The sequence below is a fragment of the Syngnathus floridae genome, chromosome 14 (assembly GCF_059516105.1).
Source record: "Syngnathus floridae isolate MCC-2025c chromosome 14, RoL_Sflo_1.0, whole genome shotgun sequence".
NCBI lineage: Eukaryota > Metazoa > Chordata > Actinopteri > Syngnathiformes > Syngnathidae > Syngnathus > Syngnathus floridae.
The window spans coordinates 6,337,124-6,353,639 of record NC_142426.1 but is presented as its reverse complement, the minus strand read 5'-3'; the positions used below and the strand labels follow the sequence as shown (position 1 = coordinate 6,353,639).

Genomic DNA, 16,516 nt, shown 5'->3' with positions numbered 1-16,516 from the left:
CTGACGTGGTCGGAAGGTTTTTCAATCCTCTCAGCGGTTGATGTGAGTGAGTTGCGGTGGGCGCGGCCAGGCTGGGCGAAGCTCCCGATTGGCCGTTCCCGAGGAGAGAGAGCCCGCTCTGGACAGCCGTCGTTAGCATATAGAGACGAAGCCATTGTCCTCGTCTTCATCTTGGTCCTCATCGTCGTCTTGGTCCTCGACACTACCCAGAGTGACGCTGACCACTTCCTGTCCATCTTGTCACTCAGCAGCATCATGAGCCCCAAGAATGTCGTCTTCAAGAAGATTTGCAAGGACAAGTCGGTCAGCTCACACTAATGCGCTAATGTCGTCGTCATTGCGACAATCGATGTGACATGAATGACGGATGAATGACCTATGGATGATGAAGAGATGAATGGATGAATTAATTGATGAATATGTTCAGGAGAAAAAATATGATTATCTAAGCATAGATGACAGACTAATAATGTCATCAATCTGATGCGGTCGTCTTCAGGTGGGCGTGTACATGGGGAGGCGGGACTTTGTGGACCGCATGGACTCTGTGGATCCAGTAGGTGAGGCCAATTAGCCGCCTAGCCGCCTTGCTACCTCGTCAATTTGCCACCTAGCCGCCTTGCTACCTAGTCAACTTCCCACCTCGTCAACTTGCCACCAAGCCGCCCTGCTACCTTCTACCTAGTTACCTTGGCGCCAAGCTATTTCGTTCGCGAGCCACCTCGACGTCGCCCACTTGCCGTTGGTAACGCTAACCTTCTCGGCGTCCATCCCGTTAGACGGCGTCATCTTGATCGACCGCGAGGCCCTGCAGGGGAGGAAAGGTGAGCCCGTCGGCCGCACCTGGCGGCGTCCTCTGGTGGTGACCGCTCTGTTTGGCGCCCCCTAGTGTTTGTCACGCTGTCGTGCACCTTCCGTTACGGCCGCGACGACATGGACGTGATGGGCGTGGCCTTCCGGCGCGAGCTTTACCTTTCCACGCGGCAGGTGTACCCGCCCCTGCAGGACCGCGAGCAGGGCGTCCACACGCGCACACAGGCCAAGCTCTTGCGGAAACTGGGTGATGACGCCTACCCCTTCTTCTTCGAGGTGACGCCCCACTCTGCCCAGCTCCTAGCGCCAACTCATGCCCACAACTTGCCACAGCTCCGTTAGCAACACAAAGCGCAGAACACGTGTCCCGTTTGGTGTCATTGCAGTTCCCGGACAACCTGCCCTGCTCTGTGGCCATGCAACCGGCACCCAACGACGATGGAAAGGTGACGGCACCGCTCGTTCCCATTTGTGCATGTGGTTTTAAATTAGGGTGAGGGTTTCAAACTGGTGGTAGGGTTTCAAAGTAAGGGTTTTTTTTTTTTTTTTTTTTTCTGTATAACCTTTATTTAACCAGGCAATCAATTAGGCTTTCAAACAAGGGTTAGGGTTTCTATTTCAGGTTTCAAATTAGGGTGAGAATTTGAGTTATTCCAGCCGGCATCACCCAATGCCTTTTGTCTTGTCTCCTCAGCAATGTGCAGTGGAGTTTGAGGTGAAAGCGTTCAGCGCCGAAAATCAGGACGACAAAATTCGCAAACGGTAAGGTCGGCCAGCACCGAGTCCGCGTACCGAGCATCCCCCGATCGGGCCCGATCTCAGTTTGCTCCATGTCCTCCAGGAGCTCGGTCAAGCTGATGATCAGGAAGGTGCAGTATGCCCCCGAGAGCCCGGAGGTCTCTGCTGTGGAGATCTCACGGAACTTCCCTGTGTCGGACAAGCCGCTGCACGTGATGGCTCGGCTGGACAAAGAGGTGGGGGCGTGGCCCTGGAGGCCTGGCTGTGGTGTCAGTGCGTGTTCTGGTGACTTCCTCCCACTCTCCGTTTGCAGGTTTTCTACCACGGTGAGACAATGAAGCTGCACCTCAACGTGGTCAACAACTCCAGCAAGAACGTCAAGAACGTCGTGGTGTCCGGTGCGTTTTTCCCAATCAGTGATGCCCCTCCTATCGCAGCGTGACATCAGAGCGTTGCAGTATGAGGCAGCGTGATGATAGCTTTGGCCAATCCGAGGGGCCGCTTAGGAATGACCTTTTACAGTCTCTTTAGCGTTGATCTCATTGTCTGCAGTGGATCAGGTGGCCACGGTGGTGTTGTACTCCAACGACAGCTACGTCAAATGCGTCGCCATCGAAGAAGGGTGAGTAGCAAGCAGGCTCATATTGATGCTAGCTCTTGACCAACCACCTTTGTTGTTCTTCAGGGATACGGTGTCTTCAGGGGCGACGCTCCAAAAAGACATCCTGCTGCTCCCCCTGCTGGCCAACAACAGGGAGCGGCGCGGCATCGCCCTGGACGGAAAACTCAAGCACGAAGACACCAACTTGGCATCGTCCAGCATGTGAGCAAGCGCTTAAGAGGATCTAGCTTGTCACTCCAATGCTAATGCTAAGGTACTGTTCCAGCGTCAAGCCAGGTGTCCTGAAGGAGGTTCTGGGCATCATGGTGTCCTACAGGGTCACAGTCAAGCTCATCATCGCAGGGTGAGAGACATGTGAGCGGGAACGCTACCTCGTCTGAAGGGGCAAAACTGTCGTGTCTTGTGTTGGACGCTTCCGTTCCGGGTTGGAGGACTTAACATCCCTGCCAAGTCTTTGAAACCGTGACCAAAACTGCACAGAATGTCTCCTGACATTGTCTATCTTCAGTGCGCAACATTAATTCTGTTATTTTTTGTACATTTTGGCAGCATGATGAGCTCAAGGTGTGTATAGATTTTTGACACCTCCGACTCCAAACACTGAGCTAGCGACGCTAACCGCTGTTTGATGGATTGTTTGTGTGACAGCGAGGTTTCTCTGGAGCTTCCCTTCAAACTGATGCACCCTAAACCTGACACAGGTGAGGATCTAGAAAATCTAGAAAATATTAGCAAATATTTGACAAAACTCATACTCTTCTTCCCATCTTCTTGTTCTTGCCATCAGTCAAGGAAAGGTGACTTCTTTTATTTATTTATTTCTCATGAGATTCGAACGCAATACTTGGACATGTGCATGTGCGAGAATTTTGTAAATTGGCCACCTCTGGTAATGACGTAAAAATGGTTTACCATCACTAACGCAAATAGATGCCCCCGCAAGTATGCTAAAAGAAATGCATTTTGTGACTAAGATGATGCTAATACGCGCTTTCACCTTAGTGCTAATGGCAAAAAGCAATTTGACATTAGTGGCAATGTGCTGACTTTAAGCAATGGGGCAACTAACATGCCATTCTTGTCACTCACTCGTTTGACGCTCTTGGTAATGCGCTAATGGTAATAGCTGGCTTGGCGTATGTGTCAACATGTTGTTAGCAATAATAATACGCTTGTTTGTGAAGTGAAATGGAGGAGGAGCTCGTGTTCCAAGAGTTCAAGCGATCGTACCTTCGAGGCATGATTGGCGACGACGATGATGAAGATGAGGATGGAAACGTGTCAGGCGGTGACGACAGGGCACCCAAAGAAAAGTGAAAATGCCTGCTCAGAGTTTCGTGGTGGGCTAACTGAGCTGCCTGCAAATTAGCAACAATAACGAAAGGTTTATTGTAGATATTTTATTGTTGTGTTCACGCGTTACATTTATGAACATGCCATAGTAATACCTGAAGTCAGTTGAAAAGGATTGGTAGGCCCCAGGTTCATGACTGGATAGGCATTTACTTTTATTATTTTTGTTTGTTTGTTGTATGGACTTATATGTGGCACTTTAGAGTGTTATTTGTTTTGTTTTTTCTTTTATGTTTTGGATGTTCGAAATAAAGATATCAATCAATTAGTATTATTGTTATTATTTTAATAAACATTAAAACCTGTTAAAACTTGTCTGGTGTTTTATTCCTTGTTTTTATTTTTTGGGCATGAAAACAAAAATCTGACATTTATATGACAATATGTATGTTTTAGTACGTTGTGTATTATTATGTGTTGATGTCCCACAAAATAAAGAGCAAGCAGTCAAATACACATTCTTGACACGTACAAAAAATGCATAAACTTATTAGGTACACCTAAAAATGGTGGTGTACCTAATGGAGTGTCCAAGTGATGTCACAGATCAAACAGCCAATCAGAAAGTGGGGGTGAGGGCGGGTGTGGCACTTTTCACTTAAACCAGGGGTGTCGACCTCCATTCTTCGAGGGGCCGCGTTCCAATATGTTTTCCAAGTTACCCTCGTTAAACACACCTGCGTGAAAAGATTTAGCTCATTTCACGTGCTGCAGGAGCTAAAACTTTTCACGCAGGTGCACTTAACGAGGGAATCTTGGAAAACATGTTGGAATGCGGCCCCGAGGAATGGAGCTTGACACCTGTGACCTTTGACCATGATATTTCCCTAACAAAGTGGCCTGTTATTAGGTACACTTGAAAATGGCAGTGTACCTAATGGAGTGTCCATGTGGTTCCCTCGTTAAGTGCAGGTGTGTGAAAACTTTTAGCTCCTTTTGAACGTGAAAGAAGCTAAAACTTTTCACGCACCTGCGCTTAACGAGGGTCACTTGGAAAACATGTTGGAACGCGGCCCCGAGGACTAGAGCTTGACACCTGTGACCTTTGACCATGATATTTCCCTAATAAAGTGGCCTGTTATTAGGTACACTTGAAAATGGCAGTGTACCTAATGGAGTGTCCGTGTGGTTCCCTCGTTAAGTGCAGGTGCGTGAAAACTTTTAGCTCCTTTTGAACGTGAAAGAAGCTAAAACTTTTCACGCACCTGCGCTTAACGAGGGTCACTTGGAAAACATGTTGGAACGCGGCCCCGAGGACTAGAGCTTGACACCTGTGACCTTTGACCATGATATTTCCCTAATAAAGTGGCCTGTTATTAGGTACACTTGAAAATGGCAGTGTACCTAATGGAGTGTCCGTGTGGTTCCCTCGTTAAGTGCAGGTGCGTGAAAACTTTTAGCTCCTTTTGAACGTGAAAGAAGCTAAAACTTTTCACGCACCTGCGCTTAACGAGGGTCACTTGGAAAACATGTTGGAACGCGGCCCTGAGGACCAGAGCTTGACACCTGTGACCTTTGACCATGATATTTCCCTAATAAAGTGGCCTGTTATTAGGTACACATGAAAATGGCTGTGTACCTAATGAAGTGTCCGTGTGGTTCCCTCGTTAAGTGCACCTGCGTGAAAAGTTTTAGCTCCTTTCACGTTCTCCAGGAGCTAAAACTTTTCACGCAGGTGCACTTAACGAGGTAATCACACGGACACTCCATTAGGTACACTGCCATTTTCAAATGCACCTAGTAACACTTTATTAGGGAAATATCATGATCAAAGGTGTCAAGCTCTAGTCCTTGGGGCCGCATTCCAACATGTTTTCCAAGATTCCCTCATTAAATGCTCCTGCGTGAAAAGATTTTGTTCATTTTCATGTTCTGTAGGAGCTAAATCATTTATTTGCATATGCGTTCAAAGCGAGTTTTCAATTCTAAAAGCACATTTGAATATGTACCGACACCTGGGATCGAACCGATACCATAGCGTGTAAGCGCCCGTGTCACTAACCAGTCGTCCATTTCGACCTGGCTGTTAATTGACGTCTGCACTCCTTTGTACTAGGATGTACTGAATCTTTAGAATCGGTTCACTCAAAAGATGTTCAAAAGAATCGTTCACCGAATCGTTCGCTACACTTTATTTATTCATTCATTTCAACCCCCACCTCCTGATTGGCTGTTTGAGCTGTGACGTCATTAGGACACAATATTAGGTACGCCACTATTTTCAGGTTCGTTCGCTAAGTTCACGAGTGAGTGACAGACAGCGTTGCTGCTATGCGAGCCGACACACGTTATGCCGACATTGATGTTTTAATTTTGTATTTGTTGGATTGTAGTTGATGGTGTTATTATACCGAAAGTGCAATACTAAATGTCAGCATAACATTTTTTTCTTAACCTTTTATTCAAACAAACATATTCGGTGTAATGATGATACAAAATTATTGAAATTAAAAGGAAAGTGACTATAATAAAACGATTGAATTTGTTTTTCTCCTTTTCATGATGGCAGGGGAGGCTATGCCTCCTCTGACCGCACGTCCCTGGTAGGCACATTTGATATGAGAATAATAACTAAATATAAAGGAGTGAACACATCACAGCGTTTTTGTTTTTTTTTGTTACACACAAAATTTCACACACACACACGCACACACTGTTGGAATAATTATATTGTGGAGCACTGGCCGCCCCTGGCAGAGGCCCTCGTAATTTACGAGCAGAACCAACTTGCTCCAACAAAGCTGGCTAATGAAGAGAACAAACCAAAGAAGAGAGAGTTTGGAACGTGAGGAAACCCACCTTGACGACCGTGATGATGATGAGGACAAGTGGCAACCCCAGCACGTCATTTCAATGGAGGAGGATGGCGTACAAAAGGTGAAGGCAAATAGATGAAAAGGAGAAGATGAGGTTTATGAAAGTAAACAGTGGTGCCAAAACTAAACTGAAAACGGAGTCAAGTCCATCCCCTTGATTGGGGGGGGAGGGTGCTTGCATGTTGACAGTGCGGGGGACGCAGACTGTGGACTCGCAGTAAACATCGCTTGTCACTCATTGACACCGCACAAACACGAAGAAGCCATCAGCACGACCACCACGACATCCCGAGAGTCAGACATCAAAGCGTCATCGAAAAACACGCCAACAAGTAAGGCGCGCGCCTCTGTCCCCTTATTGCTCTCGCTCGATCGAGGTCTCGTGGGAAAGCGCTTTGGATTTTAACTTTGTCATGTAGTTGACTTCGGTTTGAACGTGAATCCGAGCGTGATTCGGTTTGAAAGCGGAGCCCAAGCGCTATTGTTGTTTGTCAATTCTTTTGTATGACGTCGCGCGGGCACCAAGTTCACAGTTGTGCTTTCGAAAGAAAATGGTGCTGATTTGGGCAGGAATGGGGTTTCTGTTTGGTTGTCCCGCCGTTGCATGCGAGGCCTCGTCGACTTCTTCCGTCGAATACAATAATGATGAAAACGAGGCAAATTGCGCCGATCGGCGGCGCCCGACTTCCGGTCGGCCACGTTTGTAGTCCGTGGTCTGAGCACCTGGTGTGATGGGCCGCAGGTTTTGACGGACATGCGTCAGCAGGCCGTGTGCGCGTGCCTGATGCTGGCCGCCTTGGCGGCATCGGCGCTCAGCCTATCAGGTGAGTGCCCGGCCAAAGTGGCCTACGGCAGACGGGCGGGCCGGCTGAAGCAGCGCCATGCTGCGCTTGTGCTGCGCTTCCTCAGTCTTCTCCAGGCCGCCCAAGGCTCACATGCTGCTGCGCTCGCGCCGCGCCAACTCTTTCCTGGAGGAGCTCAAGCCACCGTCCATGGAGCGCGAGTGCGTGGAGGAGACATGCGACTTCGAGGAGGCGCGCGAGATCTTGAAGTTTCGAGAGGCCACGGTGCGTTAAAGAGAACCTTGTGACTAGCTTGGGATGCTGTATATGATCCCAAGTACTTTGGTTTCATCCTCCAAAAAATCAATGACATCATTTGAAAGACCTCAACCATGCATCTCATTTTGGGGTTTTCCTTAAACTTTTGCAGCTGGACTTCTGGACGGTGTACAGAGGTGAGACACAAGGACAGCCATGAACACAAATCATTGGGACAAAGGAGGCCACGCCCACTATGCCTGCATCGATGTGCGTGCATTCCAGATGGCAACCAGTGCGAATCCAACAGGTGTGTCCACGGGAGGTGCGTGGACATACTGCAAGATTACGTGTGCACCTGTGACCAAGGATACGAGGGAAAGTACTGCCAACACGGTCAGTTCAATGGACCCAACCCGTTCCGTGGCGTGAGCAGGATGCGGAGTGCATGTGTTATCCTTTTGAAATAGTTGACCTCTGGCTTTTGGGGAGGCCTCAAAACTATTTGCCCCTGAGCCGTCCAAAAATGTGAGGCGGACGCATGACCGTGTGCCAAAAGCACGTCATTTGGGCGGCAAGCACTACTCGGGAACGCGTCCAAATCAAGCCCGATAGGAAGCGGGCCGACGGTCTTGACAACAAACGGCGGGGTGGGGTGAGGGTGGGGCGGGGGCCACTCAACAGCCGTGCCTGACGACGACACTTATCATCCCAGCTCGATCGGCCACCAACTGCAGCGTGAACAACGGCGACTGCGCCCACGAGTGCACCGAGAGTGAGGATGGCCTGAGGCGGACGTGCGGCTGCGTGGATGGCTACAAGCTGGATGACGACGGCAAGAGCTGTGTCGCCAAAGGTGAGGAATAGGTGCCGGCAAGCGGGCGAGAGCCGAGGATTCCGCCCACTAGCGTCTCGTCACCTGTGCGCAGGGTCATCGTCGTGTGGGCAGCTGCTGATCGGACGTTCGTCTTACGCCCGGCCCATTGATGGCCTCATGCCCTGGATGGTGGGCGGGGAGGTGGGCAAGAAGGGCGAGAGTCCTTGGCAGGTGAGCCAGTGCCAGCAGTGCCAGTCACCGGCATTCAATGTCGAGTTGTTGCCGGCGAGCCAAAGCAAATACAAGTCCAAAAGTCATCTTGAGGCAGCGCTGTCCCCGAGTTTAGCCGGTAATGAGAACACGGCTATCGTCAGGTCCTGCTGCAGAATGCCAAAGGTCGTTTCCACTGCGGCGGCGTGCTGATTGACCAGTACTGGGTCTTGACGGCCGCCCACTGTCTGGAAAACAACCTGCGCTTCCGAGTGCGACTGGGTGAGTTGGCGCGCCCGAGCCCGCTACGCTGAGCTGCTGATATTGTTCCTTACCAAAGAGGGAAACTCGGCAGGAGTCTGTCCGCACATTACTTTTGCCCGTGCCTGTCTTTCTGCTCCAAACTGCATGAAAAGAAAAAAAAAAAGACCGTGTCACTATCGGTCTATGTACACTTAATCGTGCCACCTCAAACTCAGAACCTGGGGAGCTTACTGCCCCTAGAGTTGGAAGGATTCGGCGCTTAATGCAAATCAGCCAATCAGTGGTTTTAAGTCTAGTGTGACCAGACAGCGCAGTTTGAGCGGGACTTTGCCGGTTTGGAGCCCCGTGTCCCTGCGCCGCTTTTTGCCGACCCTGTCCTAGGAACGAGTCACCCAATAGTGATGCGCCGGTTGCTGTCGCCAGGCGACTACGAGCGTTTCCGCGACGAGGGCACCGAGGTGATGCTGAAAGTCAGCAAGACCATCCCGCACCCCAACTACGACAGCACCACGGTGGACAATGACATCGCTCTCCTGCGCCTGGAGAGCCCGGCGCCCTTCTCCGACTACATCCTGCCGGCGTGCCTGCCAAGCCGCGGGCTGGCCGAGCGGGTCCTCCACCGCAACGGTACCCAGACGGTGGTGACGGGCTGGGGCAAGGAAAGCCAGGATAGCCAGCGCTTCAGCTCGGCGCTCAACGTCATCCGGGTGCCGCTGGTCGGCCGCGAGGTGTGCGCCGCCCACATGTCGCACAACATCTCTGACAACGTGCTGTGCGGCGGCGTCCTGGGTCAGAATATGGACGCCTGCGAGGGCGACAGCGGCGGCCCCATGGTGACGCTGCACGCTGACACCTGGTTCCTGGTGGGCCTGGTGTCCTGGGGCGAGGGCTGCGGGCGCCGGGACAAGCTGGGCATCTACACCAAGGTGTCCAACTACAACGAGTGGATTGATCGCGTGCGCCAGGACTGGGACAGGAGTTCGCACCCACCCCAACCCTGATACGCCACCCTAATAAAGTCATTTCAACTCGTTGCCGTGTTTTCATTCGGTTCACAGTTATGGCTCGCTCTTACTTAACTTCCTGTTACACCCCTTGAGACGTTTCTGCACCGCGTCTTGTTGTAGTAGACAGGCACCCAAGTTTGACGTCAAGTGGGTCGGGCAGGGCAATTTTTTTTCCCGCTTATCACATTATTTTTCCTGCGCCCACTGATGATTGCCAACTGCAAGAGGAGGAAATGACAACTACAGCGACCCCCCCCCCCCCCACGCGGACACAAGCAGCCTTTTGTCAGAGATGCCATCAAAGACAAGGAGTGAAGTTACCTTCATTCTTGAACTTTTTTTTATTCAGCTTCCTGAGAAACTGCTCTTGAGTAGAAGCTGTCCGTGTCCGACTCCAAATCCCCTGAGCTTGCGCGGGACGGATGAGAGTCTCGTCTCCTCCTCAACTCGTCCTCGTATCGCTGCAGCTGAGCCAAGAAGCCGGAATTTGGAGCGATCACGGGCCGGGCGGCCCTCACCTTCTGTCGACAGCAAACGACCATCTTCACTGACTGGGACTCTTTCATGCATCGCGTTATGGCAGATTTGAGTTTCGAAAAGAGAAGAAGCCGCGCCCCCGCGTCACCTTGAGTGCGTCCGCCAGCGCCACCCACTGGTGCTTCATGAGGTATGCGGCGCAGATGGTGGCCGAGCGGCTTCGCCCGTTCTTGCAGTAGACTAAGCACCGGCCGCCATTTTTGGCCTCGGCGTGGATGGCGTCGGCGCAGGCGTCAAAGTGGCTGTAGAGGTCGTCGTCTGGGCGGTCGCTCACCGGGACTCGTGTGACGGTAACGGTGTCAGGAAAAGGCTGTCGCCGAGTGACGTTGATGCAGAGCGTCACCGCCCCCCGGTGGAGCAGCTCGGGACTGCAGGCCGAGCGAGCGTTGCTGATAGCGAGCGAGTTGGTCACCTGGCAGAGAGGTTGCATGGTCTTCCTCGTTTTATTTTTTTCAAGTACGAGTTTAGTTTTTCAAGTACAAAACTTCTGACCCCAATCTACTGCCATAGACTTGTTGCAGGCAACAAAACGAACATGAAGTTAAAATGTTAAAGAGTCGGTCGTGAAAGTCGACACTCACGTTGCCTCCTCGACGTCTTCTAAAAGTGCATGGCGTCACGTGGTTGGCAAGCTCACATTTATTGCACGCACTTCTGACTGGCCTCTGGGTCCTAAAGTGCGTTAGCGCAAAGGACGACCCCAAACAAACACAACTCGCACTTAAGAGGGAGTCGCTGATGGTGTGGGATACACTTGCCTGTCTTATGTGCAATTGGAGCCGAAAGAAGCAACCAAGACGAATGGCAATCAATTTTTTTTATTGTCGATTCATCCTACGTGCAAACAGCAAAAGGATGACGTTGACCTTGCAGTTGTCGCTTCGCTCGTCCAAGTCAGAGAAAAGCTCCAACTGCAAGGCACGCTCGTCTCACCAATTGCGCATTCTCGACACAGCGCAAAATAAAGTGGACAACACGCTGCAGTGCGGCCCTCACGGCAGTGAAAGCAGAGCCTTTGCGTGTCGGCCAGCGGGTGGCGCAAGCGCGCTTGATTGAACGTTAAGCTCTATCTCCTAACACACAACCGTGGCGCCGTTCGACAACAAAAGGCAAAGTTGTCTTAGAAAAGCAGAATCACACAGTCAGCGAGCTCCGCCCCCGCCGCCTCGTCATCGGCTGTTGTCATGCAGCAAAAACAAGAATGACAAATGGCGATCAAAGCAGTTTCCTCACCTTGCTCTCCAGCAAGTGGCGCGCCTGCCGCCCATGAGCATGACTTTGGGTTTGGGCTGTGCAACTTTCTGTCATGTGAATCTTGCGGGCGCAGCTTCTCACGTCACACGCGTCTACTTATGTCTCTCTCGACATCGCTCGTGCTTCTTGCAGATCTGGTGACGATCAAAGCACGCCATTCGAATGATTCGTCAACGCAGCTTAGTAAGTCGCGCGCACAAAGCCGACTGGTGGGCGGCGCAGTCAGCGGAGCAGCGCTTTAGGGCCCCGGCCGGCGGCTCGCTGCAGAAGGGCCGAAATCAGGAGTGGTCCATGGGTTCGGCCCGCTCGCTGTCGTGGCTCTCCATCTGGTCCTCGTCCTGCGTCGGCCCACCACCAGCCGGGGGCCGCGGACAGCGCGCCACCGAGGCCTGGATAGAGGAGACCATTTCCTGAAGTTTGCGGCGCTGCTGCTCCATGAGGACGGGGTCTGGACCGTGACCGTCCTTCACCGTCACAAAGCCTGGCGCCACGCGCACTGGCTCGCGGCCGAGGTCAGTGCCATCGCTGTGCTGGCGCGTGATGGGCAGGTGCTCTGGCTGCGGTGGGGAGGCACTGCGGCTGCCCAGCGAGTGGCCCTTTCCTTGGAAGGCCTGGACGGCATGTAGCCGCTCCTTCTTGCGAACAGCGCCGCCGCCGGGCCGCAGGGCGCCGCGCGACGGGCTGGCCTCTCCGCCGGCGGCGTCCGAGCGCAGCCGGGCCTGAGCCTCCTTCACGCGCTCCTCCACGTCGCCGCACACCTCAAAGTGGCCGGCGGGGTCAGCGCACAGCTCCACGCGGGCCTCCGCCGCGTTGTACACAAAGGTGCGCCCCGTCAGGTGGGGCAGCGTGCAGTGCTTCCCGTTCATCAGTCCTAAAAACACGCACGCACGGGTCACGCTGGAGCCAATCCAAGGCTTTGACTCTGTCTAGTCCACGTGACGGCCTTAACTGATATCAACAAATAAGTGGATGTGATAAAGAACAAGATGCCAAAGCAGCAGGAAAGGTCACAGCAACGGTGGAGAGTGAGCTGGCAAAAGCAATCTGAGAAGAGGAGCATTGTGCGACGAGCGGGCACGGGTCCCGAGGCGGTTTTACGTACCCGTGTCCTTCTTGACGATGTTGTAGAAGACGCCGCCCCGCCGGAACAAATGCGGCAGCTTCTTAGCGTATGACCACACATCCTCCTCGCCTGCAGTGACATCACACACGCTTAGCTTAGCACACGCTAACAAGAAGCGCAAGCGGCGGGCCGTCCATCGACAGCGCCCATCCGTTCCGGTTGCTCTGGAACAAACATTTGCTCCCAAAGCTCGTTTGAGGTTTGACATTTGTTACCGTCACCCGCCGCTGAATGAGTCTTACTTTGAAATGCGGGCGGCATGCTTACCCATCAAGGTGGCCAGCAGACACAGTGAGGACATCTCGAGGTCGATGGCTTCCTGGAGGTCACGCTCGCTCGACCTGGCCAAAGCCACGGTGTCCCGGCTTTCAGCTGGGGCCTCCTCCTCATCGGTGCCCTTCAGGATCTCCAGGGTGACCCGGTCGCCATGCCGCAGCGCCACCGGCTCCTGCTCGTGGCCGGTAGCTGGCGGTGGGAGCTCCCGTGGGGGGAAGCCGTGGCGGATGCAGAGGCGGGCGGGCGCCACCCCGAAGTGCTGGCCGATGCTATTGCAGAGATCCGAGTAGGAAGCGCGGGGCCCCAGGGTCAGGGTGGCGGTCCGGCCATCGCTAGCGCTCACGCGTATCTTCTTCTCCCCACCGGCCGGTGCTGCCGGGGATTTGGTGGGGGTGGCCGGCGCCGAGGAGAGCGCGGGCGTCCCCGGGGAGCGCTCCTTGGGCTCTCCCGGCTTGTCGCGCTGGCCACGCCGCTGCGAGAGGGGGGCCCGCTTGCTGATGCTCTGCTGAAGGTCACGCTCGGCCCGGCTCATGATCAGCTCCTCCTTGTGGAGCGTCTTGGCCTTGGGCCCCGTCAGGATGATCTTGCTGGGCGGGTCCGGCGGAGGCAGCGTGGCCTCCTCTGCGTCAGCCAGGCGGCGGGCATGGGCGCCGTCCACTGCCACTGGGTTGTATTCCTCTGGGTTCCTCTTGGCGGTGTGGCGCAGGATAGTATCCACCACCTTCTGGACCAGGACCTCGCTGCCGAACTCGCCCGGGAAGTGCTTGGTGACCAGCTTGATGGCCACGTCGTACACATTGCTGTTGAGCGTCGGGTCGCCCTCGTACTGGAACCAGTGCACCGTCTCCCGGAATGCCCGGCCGGCCCATTCCAGCGTGATGAGGAAGGCCTCCGGGAGGTTGTCGTACTCCTTGCCCTCCCAGAAGTGCTTGAAGCCACAACCGCACTTGCCGCCCTGCGAGGGCGTGTCGGTCCGGTCGCCGTCGGCGTAGACCACGAGGCCGTCGGCCCGCACAGGGCGCACCGAGGCGCCGCGGCACCAGTTACAGGTGTCCAGCGAGCTGAGCTTGTAGTCGGGCAGCAGGACGTCACTCTGCGGGTCATAGGAGCACACCAGGCTGTTGAGGGGGAAGCTGTAGTTCTTGTCAGGGCGCAGCTGGCCGTGCGTGGACTTGGCTAGGCTGTGAAGCTTTCCGCCCGGCAACAGCCAGTCGGGCGGCACGCGGAGCTCCGAGAGGGCGCCGCAGAGCAGGCAGCGGTGCAGGCGGTTCTCAGCCACTGACTTCTTGGCCGCCTCGGTCACCTCCTCAGGCTGGACGCCCACCACGCCCGTGCGACGGTACACCCACTGATGCATGTCGGCCACCAGCGATGGGTGGACGCCGTGCTTCTCCATGAAGACTTCCTCCATGGCGCCCACCAGCCGCATGACGTACTTGTCCTGCAGGCTGCGGTCACCGCCGACCACGCAGCCGCCGTCTGCCTCCGGCTTGATGTACTTCCAGATGAGCTGCTGCGGGACCCCCCAGGCCTTGGGGAGCAGGTGGGCGGGCAGCCGGGGCAGCGCCTCATTCTTGACGCCCACCAGTGGGATGTAGTGGTTGCGCCCGGAGCTGCTCCAGGCGATACAGATGGGCTTGTTGAGCTCGCCGTCTTTGGCGCGGCAGAGCTCCTCGGCCACCAGGCCCGGCAGGAAGGTGGCCGAGTAGTCGCCGGAGCTCCTCATGCCGCTCAGCGAGTCCAGCAGGACGATGGGCCGGTGCAGGACGTTGGCCAGGCCAAAAATGTGGATGTTGCGCAGGCCCAGCGGTACGCCTTCAGGCGGGACGAAGAGCGGGTCGCACTCGTTGATGATGTCCTCCCACTCGGCGGCGTCAATGAAGTCCTGGAAGAGGGCCTTGTAGCGGTCCAGGTTCTGCTCAAAGTTCTGCTTCAGGTTCTCCCGCAGGGCATGCCAAAAGAGTTCACGGCCCACCAGCGCCCGCGACACGGCATGGACCAGGCAGTGGCCGTCCCCGTCCACGTGGACAGGGATGAGACACTCCCGGTTGCTGTTGGCCTGCTTGATCTCCTCCAGCGTGTCGTGGAGGTAGAGCAGGCTTCCCGAACGGTCCTTGCCATAGCCCACCGTGGACACGTGCTCCGGCTCGATGAGGAAGGCCCGGTTGCCCAGCAGTGAGCAATCAAAGGTCTCGCCCTGGTTCATGTCCCTCAGCGGCTTGGCTTTGCCGCTCTGTTTGTCCATGCCGTAGCGAGTCAGCAGCGGCGAGAGCAGCTTGCAGTGGTAGTTGGACAGCCCCATCACCTTGACCAGCTCGCTGCCTTTCTTGGGGGGGCCCGCCACGCCCAGAAGGGCGTTCCTGAGCAGGTTGTGGAGCACTGCATCTGGATCGCTCACCTCCTGAACGTTGAGCAGGTTCTTCTGCTCGTGCCGTTGGCCGCACTCGGTGCACTCGATGCTAGCGGAGCCCTGAACGGGGAAGAACAGGCTCGCCTGGCACTTAGGGTCCGGGCAGGTGGCCGACAGGATACGCTTGTCCTTCTTCTTGGAGCCGCGCGGCAGAGACATGTCGTTGGGACGAGTCAAGTCCAAGCTTCACAAAAACTCGCTCATGGCGGCGCGGGGCCGTACAAAGTGTTGCTGGCCGAGAAGAACAACACGGAAGCGGGCGGGTCTCTCTAGCCAGCCGCTCGCCTTGCAAAACTAGTGACGTCACGCTGGGGCATGGTGGGAGTTGGAGTTGTACTCCAAGACGACGTCGTCAATATGCGGACGAGCCGTCGCGGCGTACTCGTGTTGTGCACGCTCAGAAAAAGAGAGGAAAGCTAAGAGGGGTGCCGCCCACAAACGAGCAGACAAACAAAAACAAGTAGCCGAGGTTGACTTCTTTGACACGAACGACGTGATCCCGTCCGCCTACAGTGACCACAATGCAACGCGGCGTGGTGGCGTTTTGCTCAATCAGGAAATGAAATTTGTTGGCACACAATCCATCAATGTTTGGCTGTAATGTCCTTGGCGGTCCAATGTCGCCGTCATTTATCCGTTGTGGCCCACAAAAGTGCGCATTCAGCACATTTAGTCGTCCAACGCTACTCCTGGCAGCGCGAGCTAAGAAGCTAACACTGCTAGCTCGAGGAGCCTAACCTAGCTCGAGCGAGACATTTCGGTTTTGTTCTATATTGGTGCTCACGGGACACGAAGTGGCCGTCAACCGTCGTCTTTCTCGTTTTAGGGAACCGCAACGAGCGCGCACACGCAGCCACTTCCGTGACGTCACATCACGTCGTCACGCGTCTTTGTTGTTACGTGTCAAAATAAAAAAAATAAAAAAATTTTTTAATTATCCATCAAAATTCCTCTGTGTGTATCTATGTAAGGAATATTAGTAGTATTTTAATGAAAGCTATTTAACCGGAATACAGTCGCGTGAACATGCGCAAAGTTTTGGTCCACAAGATGTCGCTGTGTTGACAACGTCAGGACCTTATTTCCATGGCAACCGACAACCGTATGAAGTACGTGGGCCTCTTGCGAAAGTCAATGCTCCTAACCTTGACTTCAATTGACCTTCCGTCGAATACGTCATGGGGTCAAGGAAAAATAAGTTTGACAATTTTGGGAGCTCCTCTGTGATGGGTGACT

General features: G+C 54.2%; 4 protein-coding genes across 7 annotated transcripts; 2 read left to right on the top strand and 2 right to left on the bottom strand.

Annotated features, from left to right (window-relative positions):
- Nucleotides 1-93: 93 nt before the first annotated feature.
- Nucleotides 94-3,837, top strand: saga (S-antigen; retina and pineal gland (arrestin) a). 3 transcript variants are annotated; one of them, XM_088395410.1, is made up of 15 exons: nucleotides 94-303; nucleotides 500-560; nucleotides 780-824; nucleotides 890-1,089; nucleotides 1,200-1,259; nucleotides 1,508-1,575; nucleotides 1,655-1,787; nucleotides 1,865-1,949; nucleotides 2,104-2,173; nucleotides 2,237-2,374; nucleotides 2,439-2,516; nucleotides 2,723-2,737; nucleotides 2,783-2,874; nucleotides 2,961-2,970; nucleotides 3,358-3,837. In XM_088395410.1, exons 1-15 carry the CDS (start codon nucleotides 256-258, stop codon nucleotides 3,488-3,490), a joined length of 1,236 nt encoding a protein of 411 aa, XP_088251536.1. In that variant the 5' UTR covers nucleotides 94-255; the 3' UTR covers nucleotides 3,491-3,837. The 3 variants fall into 3 exon arrangements, with proteins under 3 accessions (XP_088251536.1, XP_088251534.1, XP_088251535.1); XM_088395409.1 differs by having other exon boundaries at nucleotides 99-303; nucleotides 2,822-2,874; XM_088395408.1 differs by lacking the exon at nucleotides 2,961-2,970 and having other exon boundaries at nucleotides 95-303; nucleotides 2,822-2,874.
- Nucleotides 3,838-6,177: 2,340 nt separating this feature from the next.
- dusp28 (dual specificity phosphatase 28) lies at nucleotides 6,178-10,842 on the bottom strand. 2 transcript variants are annotated; one of them, XR_015862402.1, is made up of 4 exons: nucleotides 10,306-10,842; nucleotides 10,002-10,201; nucleotides 8,745-8,813; nucleotides 6,178-6,325 (listed from the first exon to the last, which is right to left on the bottom strand). XR_015862402.1 is itself a non-coding variant. In XM_088395423.1 (3 exons), the coding sequence occupies exons 1-2, from the start codon at nucleotides 10,645-10,647 to the stop codon at nucleotides 10,022-10,024; spliced, it is 522 nt and encodes a 173-aa protein (XP_088251549.1). In that variant the 5' UTR covers nucleotides 10,648-10,842; the 3' UTR covers nucleotides 6,178-6,325; nucleotides 10,002-10,021. The 2 variants fall into 2 exon arrangements, 1 of the variants encoding a protein (XP_088251549.1); XM_088395423.1 differs by lacking the exon at nucleotides 8,745-8,813.
- On the top strand, nucleotides 6,518-9,706 carry LOC148387313 (vitamin K-dependent protein C-like). The gene is made up of 9 exons (XM_088395403.1): nucleotides 6,518-6,674; nucleotides 7,085-7,166; nucleotides 7,252-7,409; nucleotides 7,555-7,579; nucleotides 7,668-7,778; nucleotides 8,098-8,238; nucleotides 8,312-8,430; nucleotides 8,574-8,691; nucleotides 9,097-9,706. Exons 2-9 carry the CDS (start codon nucleotides 7,097-7,099, stop codon nucleotides 9,672-9,674), a joined length of 1,320 nt encoding a protein of 439 aa, XP_088251529.1. The 5' UTR covers nucleotides 6,518-6,674; nucleotides 7,085-7,096; the 3' UTR covers nucleotides 9,675-9,706.
- A 177-nt stretch (nucleotides 10,843-11,019) lies between the features above and the next one.
- On the bottom strand, nucleotides 11,020-16,137 carry vcpip1 (valosin containing protein (p97)/p47 complex interacting protein 1). The gene is made up of 3 exons (XM_088395389.1): nucleotides 12,862-16,137; nucleotides 12,574-12,663; nucleotides 11,020-12,342 (listed from the first exon to the last, which is right to left on the bottom strand). The coding sequence occupies exons 1-3, from the start codon at nucleotides 15,437-15,439 to the stop codon at nucleotides 11,750-11,752; spliced, it is 3,261 nt and encodes a 1,086-aa protein (XP_088251515.1). The 5' UTR covers nucleotides 15,440-16,137; the 3' UTR covers nucleotides 11,020-11,749.
- Nucleotides 16,138-16,516: the final 379 nt, after the last annotated feature.

What these genes read in the sequence shown, in the direction of transcription:
- saga (XM_088395410.1), top strand. Translation starts at nt 256, where the DNA reads ATGAGCCCCAAGAATGTCGTCTTCAAGAAGATTTGCAAGGACAAGTCG. An exon ending in GGCCCTGCAGGGGAGGAAAG is followed by an intron (nt 825 to 889) that starts GTGAGCCCGTCG and finishes GGCGCCCCCTAG; the next exon opens with TGTTTGTCACGCTGTCGTGC. An exon ending in CACCCAACGACGATGGAAAG is followed by an intron (nt 1,260 to 1,507) that starts GTGACGGCACCG and finishes TTGTCTCCTCAG; the next exon opens with CAATGTGCAGTGGAGTTTGA.
- LOC148387313 (XM_088395403.1), top strand. Translation starts at nt 7,097, where the DNA reads ATGCGTCAGCAGGCCGTGTGCGCGTGCCTGATGCTGGCCGCCTTGGCG. An exon ending in TGAAGTTTCGAGAGGCCACG is followed by an intron (nt 7,410 to 7,554) that starts GTGCGTTAAAGA and finishes AAACTTTTGCAG; the next exon opens with CTGGACTTCTGGACGGTGTA. An exon ending in GCGCTTCCGAGTGCGACTGG is followed by an intron (nt 8,692 to 9,096) that starts GTGAGTTGGCGC and finishes TGCTGTCGCCAG; the next exon opens with GCGACTACGAGCGTTTCCGC.
- dusp28 (XM_088395423.1), bottom strand. Translation starts at nt 10,647, where the DNA reads ATGCAACCTCTCTGCCAGGTGACCAACTCGCTCGCTATCAGCAACGCT. An exon ending in CGCTGGCGGACGCACTCAAG is followed by an intron (nt 10,202 to 10,305) that starts GTGACGCGGGGG and finishes TGCTGTCGACAG; the next exon opens with AAGGTGAGGGCCGCCCGGCC.
- vcpip1 (XM_088395389.1), bottom strand. Translation starts at nt 15,439, where the DNA reads ATGTCTCTGCCGCGCGGCTCCAAGAAGAAGGACAAGCGTATCCTGTCG. An exon ending in TCTGCTGGCCACCTTGATGG is followed by an intron (nt 12,664 to 12,861) that starts GTAAGCATGCCG and finishes ATGTCACTGCAG; the next exon opens with GCGAGGAGGATGTGTGGTCA. An exon ending in CATCGTCAAGAAGGACACGG is followed by an intron (nt 12,343 to 12,573) that starts GTACGTAAAACC and finishes GCGTGTTTTTAG; the next exon opens with GACTGATGAACGGGAAGCAC.